Here is a 7,500-nt window from a genome sequence, read left to right on the forward strand (position 1 = left end):
ACCAGTCATAGGTCCACTATATGCCTTGAGAACAAAAAAAATCCATTTGAAGAGGTCAAGAAGACTTTTAGAAATTTTGGGCATTGCAAAAAAATACTGTAAGTGATTTGAGAGTCGGGATATTTTGGCTGCTTTTCAACAAAACATGATTGTCCTAATTTTTTTGTGACTTTATTATTTTAGAATTCAAGTTTTCACAAATAAAGAAATTATATAATATTTAATAAAATTATTTCATTGCTCTTGTTTGTAGCATTGTTACTGTCAATGACTGTCACAGCAGTGATACAACTGTCTAATGATCAGTTTCCCTTTCTAATGCTTCCCATCATTTCAATGAAAGTGTCTGTCAAATTCCATTCAGACCGGGTATAACAGAGTGTGTCTTTTGTCTATTGTAAATGTTAATTCTAACAAACAAAAGGTCTTGGTCATTCCTTTTTTGCGACGGTGGGGGATAGAGGTTTTAATTAACTTTGAAAACAAAAAAATCTAATAGTGTCTAAAGTAAAGGAAGAGGTCTCTAAGACTAATTGAAAAACTTAGAGACTGGGAGTTAATGATGGAGAAAACACTTAGTCTAACTTTTAAGAGCATTTTTAGGGAGTCTTTAGTGTCATTATTAAACCATTGACTCTTAAGAGTGAGACATGTATGTAATGGATTTTACTCTGTCTAACTGCAGACGATTATACTCGTCAATGGGTTTAATAATAGTACATGTATTCCTATTTTATGCACCATTGACAGAGATTTACTTTAAATTATTAATCTCTATTAATATCAACTCCTTCAAAAGGTAAGGCAAAATAAATGCATTACTTACAATACATGTCACTAACCCATTGACTCTGGTGTTATATAAAGTGTCAAATGAAATCAATGGGTTTAAAGTAAGACAAAAGTGCCTAATTACGACTGTTTTTAAATTCAAATACCTGTTCTGTCAATAGTAATAATAATTTGAAGTCCTCTGGTCTTGCTAAGTTTCAAATTACTAGAATCTGTAGGCTTCAATGAGATTACAAATCAATCAAGAGTTTTGGATACAATAAGCTCTACACTGTAGCAGGCTTCCACTCAGGTGAGTCTTAACTAGCATGTTGCAGAAGATTGAAATCAATAATTTTATAGACAATACCCTCAAAATTGATTGCCCTTGGTGCATGGTAAAGTTGTTGCTTAAAAACCAACATAATTTACTTACAGTACAAAAAGCTGGTCCTTCCAGAGTATCAGTCTAATTCAACCTCATCAGCTAAAATCATGCAAAGGCTTATAAAATGAAACTCATTCATATGCAAACCATGCACCTTACACATGACACAATGATGGCAAAATGATTGCAATGTCAACAAGAGATTGTACATGTAAGGGCAATGTAATAAAATGGAAATTTGTTTTTTTACCACAATTGCTTATAATCTCGCAATCTGATTGGCTAATTTGCTGTTGTCGATAAGAGTCTAGACAATGCTGTATGCGTCTTGCTTGCATAAATTTTTCACGCAATGTAATAACCAATCAGGAATGCCCATTTTGGGAAATAAACTAATCATATTGTGAGAAAGCTATAGACAACGCTTGCTCTTTCTTCGTGTCATGATTTGGTCACGCTCTAAAATAAAAACCTTGTTTAGCGTTGAATCTTGTGGTAAAAAACAAATTGAAAGTGGTTCGGCGTTGTCTGTTTAACAAAGACAGAGAAAGTATCGTAAGTCGATTGTCTGGCTATTTATATTTATTTGAACTCAATTCTGCACAGTCTTCCGGTAACAATTGGGTCTCTTGTTTTCATGCACGCAATGAAATAGGAAGGCTGGCGGCGCCCTTGCCTGGTGAGTCCACGACATTTTGACCACTGTGATGACGAATATCATTCTCGATAAGAGTACAGACAACGCTGAACAGCCTATGTCTGGCTGACATAGACAAATCAGAAGAGCACCAGAAAGCTTTCATAACTTAAGAGAAGTACAATTGTCTGGGTGAACACCTGAAAAGAATGACTTCTGCTCAGATTATCGAAACATCAATCATCACCCAAGACAGTCCTTCTCATGACTACTGTACACCCCCGAGACAATAATATATTTTTATTGTACTTCATTTAGTTATGATATGGGGTCGAAACCAGGGAGCAACCAAAAAGCTTCATTTATGGCTTCTTGAAAAAAGTTATTAACTTCATCCTTCAATTGGGAACAGTCAATAACCTGAGAATATTATTGAGCAAGAGGAGGCATTTGGTAAGGAATTAAATGTAGAGAAAAATTTAAAAGACCAAAAGAAATTCACATTCTCATGGGATTATCCAAGAAAACAGTGGCATAAAGTTCCAATTTACGGCATAGCACAAATAGATCTTGCAATTGTTGACTCATAACCATGTCACGTGAAAATGTCTTGAGCCCAGGATAACACACTGATAACAACAATCTTGCCTCCTTACCAATCAATAATATATTTTTAAGAAAAACATGAAGAATTCTGGGTCTTTCTGCAGGTATCGGAAATCATTGTATTTTTGGCCACTTGGGATTAGTCTTTATTTAGAATTGTTTGTTTTTCTGTCTTTTGTTTCTTTTGTTTTACGTATAAATCTCTGCTGCGGTACCTGCAGCAGTCATTAGCAACCAGTTATCATTTAACCGTTTTTATTGTAATTCTTTTGTAGGTTGCCCACGAATTTTTTCCTTTGGGTCACCCACTCGATTAAGGAGTCCCAAACGTTTAAACATTCAAACGTTACCTTCCCACAACAGCTGTACATTATCGTGACTTGCGATAACGTTTTGAATTTAAAATAATTTTTATATATTGTCTGAATTCAATTGTATCTGTGTGGGTTGAGGTAAGAATTGGCTTGGCTTGACTTGGCATATTATTGGTGTAAGCAGAAGGAGTTTATTGGAGATGTTTGTTTTTGAAAACAGCACGCGGTAATGATATCAAGCACAAGAAATATTTGAAATTAATTGAAACAATCTTTAAGCTTACCTTGCCATGAATTCTAATCACACTGATTCCATTGCAAATCTTATCGTACTCTCCGTCGTTGACATGATGACCCTTTGTACTTCTTGACCAAATACCAATACATGTTTCCCGCCAGTGTGGTGTTCTCGACCCTCGATCAGAATTCACTTTTCTGCCATTTTTATCGTCATCATCCGCCATTGGTTTTGTTATCGAGAAATATTAGTGCGCAGTCTTTTTCAACTCTGAACAGTCAATGACAACTTTATGTAGTGTACGCGATTCTGTAGCGTCCTCGAGTTTTATACTTTCACAAATTAATCCCTTCTAAAAACTGTAGAAAATCCATCCATGGCAATAAATTAATATTGTAGGCTTTAAACAATTTTTGTCACTTAAGACCTAAAAGGAACTAAAAGCCTAAAGGTTTTCTGCGTTTGCTTTCTTCAATATAAAACACAAGTAACTTTTAATCTTCTTACATGAACGGGTAGATGACAATGCTACATTTGAAATGATTGCAGAGGGAAAAGTGGCGATTTCGTTTTTTCTAGCTTATATTCTTTTAACTGTGACATCATTTCAAGATGTCAAACATTCCACGGATATATGGAACGTAAAAACGCAATGCGCTTATGTTGGTTTGAGTTTGTCAGCAACACGTATTTTTCCACATTCTTCGGTCGCCGCGAGAGCAGCGTTTCTGGGTAAGTTTTTTTTAAATTTTTTGTCATTTGCCACTGATAAAGTTTTACTTTGGTACGTTCATGTCTGGCCTACGGACACTAGGCTAGGGAGAGCTATGAGCTATAACGCTGGGATTCGCTGGCCTTGTAAAACGTCTATAAAGCTTAAAATCCCATTAATTCCGTAACCACTGAAAATAGCTCACTGGTTGGTTCTGAATTATGAATTCCACAAATTATTGACTGGGCTATTCTGTGCAGTCTCAGAAGTAGTAGGAAGTAGTGGTTACCCACGCATACGGGGCATATTTCAGAACTTAGGCAAATGATGGGCTGGGGATGACATTATGCATCAGTTTAATTACTAAATACATCACATCGAAATGCTTATCTAAAATGTTACTGGCCCATCCACATCATACCTTCTAGCTTGAAGCACAAATCCTGGGCATCATGCTTCATGAACGCACTCTTGATTAGCCATTTAATGTCTCAGGACGATATGAATGGAAATGATGAAATGATATATGAAATGGATCATATATGAACTGCGGATATGAAATCAAGTGAAGCTATGATCCTCATATTTATGAACGCAATTTTTGCAATTGCATTAAGAAGCCTGAAAAATTTAGGACTTCAACGGGGTTTGAACCTGTGACCTCGTGATACCAGTGCGACACTCTAACCAACTGAGCTATATATATGAAGCCACTGACATTGGGAGCTGGTCATTTGTTAATAACTGCGAGGATCATAGCTTCACTTGATTTCATATCCGCAGTTCATATGTGATCCATTTCACATATCATTTCATCGTTGACTCATTCCTCACGGGAACATTAGAACCCACAAATGACCAGCTCCCAATGTCAGTGGCTTCATAGCTCAGTTGGTTAGAGCGTCGCACCAGTATCACGAGGCCACGGGTTCAAACCCCGTAAAAGTCCTGAATTTTTCAGCCTTGTTTACGCAATTGCAAAAATTGCGTTCATAACTGCGAGGATCATAGCTTCACTTGATTTCAAATCCGCCGTTCATATATGATCCATTTCATGTAATTATCATTTCATCGTTGATTCCTTCCTCACGGGAACATTAGAACCCACAAATGACCAGCTCCCAATGTCAGTGGCAAACCCTGTTGCAGTCCTGAATTTTTCAGGCTTCTTTATGCAATTGCAAAAATTGCATTCATAACTGCAAGGATCATAGCCTCACTAGATGAATGGAAATGTTATGCAGTATTAATTCCCATGTAATTGCCTTGTTTTTTAAGGTGTCCTTTTTGGATCTGCCATCCTGCTTAGCATTGGAGATACACCATGGAAATATTTTGGCTGGTATCTAGCCTCCCTCTCCTTATTTCATTTATCTGAATATGTGGTGGTGGCTATTTACAGCCCAGACAAACTGTCTTTAGACTCATTCCTGCTCAACCACAGTGTAGAGTACCAAATTGCAGCCATCGCTAGTTGGACTGAATTTGCCTTAGAGTTGTGGCTTTTGCCACAAATGAAGAGCATTTTTATTTTTAGCTTTCTTGGCTTGCTGATGATGATAGGAGGAGAAGCACTACGGAAACTTGCCATGGTAACAGCGGAATCTAATTTCACGCATATAATTCAGACGAGGAAGGACAAGAATCACGTTTTAGTCACTTATGGAATTTATAGCATTTGCCGCCACCCTGGATATGCAGGCTGGTTTTGGTGGAGTATAGGTAAGTCATGCAGGTTTAAGGCAATCAGTATCATGAAATTTTAAGACCATCCAAAGGTCTTTGTATCAATGGAGACCAGACAAAACAACTATAGTGGCATTACAGTACCAGCTAGGAGGTAACAATGATAAGGTTCTACTCCGTTCTTCTAAGCCAAAAATGTACTTCTATGATTTCATCAACAAGAAGGTGACTGAAAGAAATTTGTATTGGAAGTGTGGGTTATAGACAAAAGATTAAAGTGATCTTTGTACTTATCTGGACAATTTAAGCAATAATTGTTTCTAATAGAGACCTGAAAAATCATCATTTCTTTCACAGGATTCACATGAGCCCAATAAATTGACCTGCTCCCAACTGTGTGGCTTCATACATGTAGCTCAGTTGGTAGTCCAAATGCACCAGCATCGCACAGGTCATGGAATCTCTTTGAGCTGCCTGAAATTTTCAGGTGTTTGTAAGAGGCAAAGATAATTGTGAGGATCACTTCAATCTTTTGAAGAAGCAGACTATATCATAGAAAGAATATATAACATGTTCATGTGATTGAACTGTGGGGTAATATTGTAGGTACATGTATGCATGTAAGTGAACATGGCAGCTGAAGCAACTTGAGTTGTTGCTAAAGAAGCCTGAAAAAACCCAGTTTCTTCCTAGTAACTGCAACAATCACTGTCATTCATTTGAGACCCGTGTACTCCGGAGTTCAAACATATGAAAATTCCATTCATTCTTTCCATGGTACATTTACCTATTATTTAAGCAATAGAGGACTTTTTCTGTGTTGCCATTATAATCCTCATCTAAACACTAGGGGGAGTTGGGACAAATCAAGACAGATAGAACTGTCGAGAATTCTCCCAACTCCCAGAGTGTTAATTTATATGAGGCTATGTAAACATAGAAAAAAGTCCTCTATTGCTGTTATAAAATATTTCTCAAAAATGATTTGACAAAATAATCTAGGAAAATGCTGTTTTTTTTTTTTACTTCTTGATTGAAACATATTTTCTTGAAACACACTCATATCCTACCAGCCAATCGAAATGCTTTTCTGACAACACATAACCAATCAAAAGTCGTGTGATGTCACAGTCGTGTTTACATACTCTCGGGTAAACACAGCTATCGACCAATGAGAGTGTGCGCGAGTCCAGTTCAAGCCAGCCCTGGATTTTTTCAGGTTTCTTTTGCAACTGCTCATTTTTTGCTTCAGAACTGCGATGATCTCATTAACTATAGTTAGGTGACTATACAGTAGTTATACATGTACAATAATGTAGTCTTGAGGTGATTGTTACGTGATAATCTCCTAATTATTTTTTCAAAATGGCCGCAAGCCGTTTTGTCGAGGTGACAGACAGAGAATTCATATTATTTTAAAAAGAAACATTTATAACCTCAGGCTTGTGTGTAACTGCTTGCAGCCTTCCCCCAGCCCTTCAAGGAGAAGGGTTAGTGCTTTTGGCCTTCATACTCTTGCAAACTTGTCACTTTTTTCACCAAATTTGCATCTAAATAATAAGATTGTTTCATTTTCTAGGAACTCAAGTTACTCTCATCAATCCAGTCTGCCTTGTCGGCTACATCTGGGCATCTTGGAAATTTTTTGATGAGCGTATCCATGATGAAGAGATCACACTCATACATTTTTTCCGTGATGAATACCTGGAATATCAGAAAAGAGTTCCAGCTTCTGGGGTGCCATTTGTTAAAGGTTTTAGTCTGACGCCCAGCATGAATGAGAAGGATTAGCACTTAACCCTGGGGTGATTTTAAGTGAAGCATTTCCTGTTATGTGAGCACACTTTTCATGTCAAATTTATAACTTAAAGAACAGGTTTAAAAAAGCTAAAATTATCTATGGATCCCCTCTTACAGTACTTAAAAAAAATTGAAGAAATAGACATAACTTTGTTACGATAGGCATATGTTTATTTATATACAGTACTTGACGTTATTTTTTAATCGTAAATTTCTTTAGAATTTTCTATTTAGTGAATTGCACTGTCGTTGACTGCAGTTAGACCTTTATTTTATGTGTTCTGCCAAAAAAAATTTCTTGATTACCGGGTTGTTTGGAATTTTATGAGCAGAAGACAAAGCATTCTT

General features: G+C 36.7%; 2 protein-coding genes across 2 annotated transcripts in view; one reads left to right on the plus strand and one right to left on the minus strand.

Moving 5' to 3' along the window:
* The window catches only part of LOC138051223 (uncharacterized), a 7,382-nt gene extending 4,177 nt beyond the window's left edge, over positions 1-3,205 (minus strand). The window contains exons 1-2 of the mRNA XM_068897384.1: positions 3,001-3,205; positions 939-1,011 (exon numbers count right to left, since the gene is read on the minus strand). Coding sequence (XP_068753485.1) covers positions 939-1,011; positions 3,001-3,180 — 253 coding nt within the window. The 5' untranslated portion in view covers positions 3,181-3,205. The remainder of the gene's footprint in view (positions 1-938; positions 1,012-3,000) is intronic.
* A 78-nt stretch (positions 3,206-3,283) lies between these two features.
* The window catches only part of LOC138051222 (protein-S-isoprenylcysteine O-methyltransferase-like), a 4,280-nt gene continuing 63 nt past the window's right edge, over positions 3,284-7,500 (plus strand). Inside the window, exons 1-3 of the mRNA XM_068897383.1 lie at positions 3,284-3,686; positions 4,945-5,388; positions 6,932-7,500. The exon at positions 6,932-7,500 is cut by the window's right edge and continues 63 nt beyond it. Of these exons, the coding sequence (XP_068753484.1) occupies positions 3,494-3,686; positions 4,945-5,388; positions 6,932-7,143 (849 nt within the window). The 5' untranslated portion in view covers positions 3,284-3,493 and the 3' untranslated portion in view covers positions 7,144-7,500. The remainder of the gene's footprint in view (positions 3,687-4,944; positions 5,389-6,931) is intronic.

The sequence above is a fragment of the Montipora capricornis genome, chromosome 6, assembly GCF_036669925.1.
Source record: "Montipora capricornis isolate CH-2021 chromosome 6, ASM3666992v2, whole genome shotgun sequence".
NCBI lineage: Eukaryota > Metazoa > Cnidaria > Anthozoa > Scleractinia > Acroporidae > Montipora > Montipora capricornis.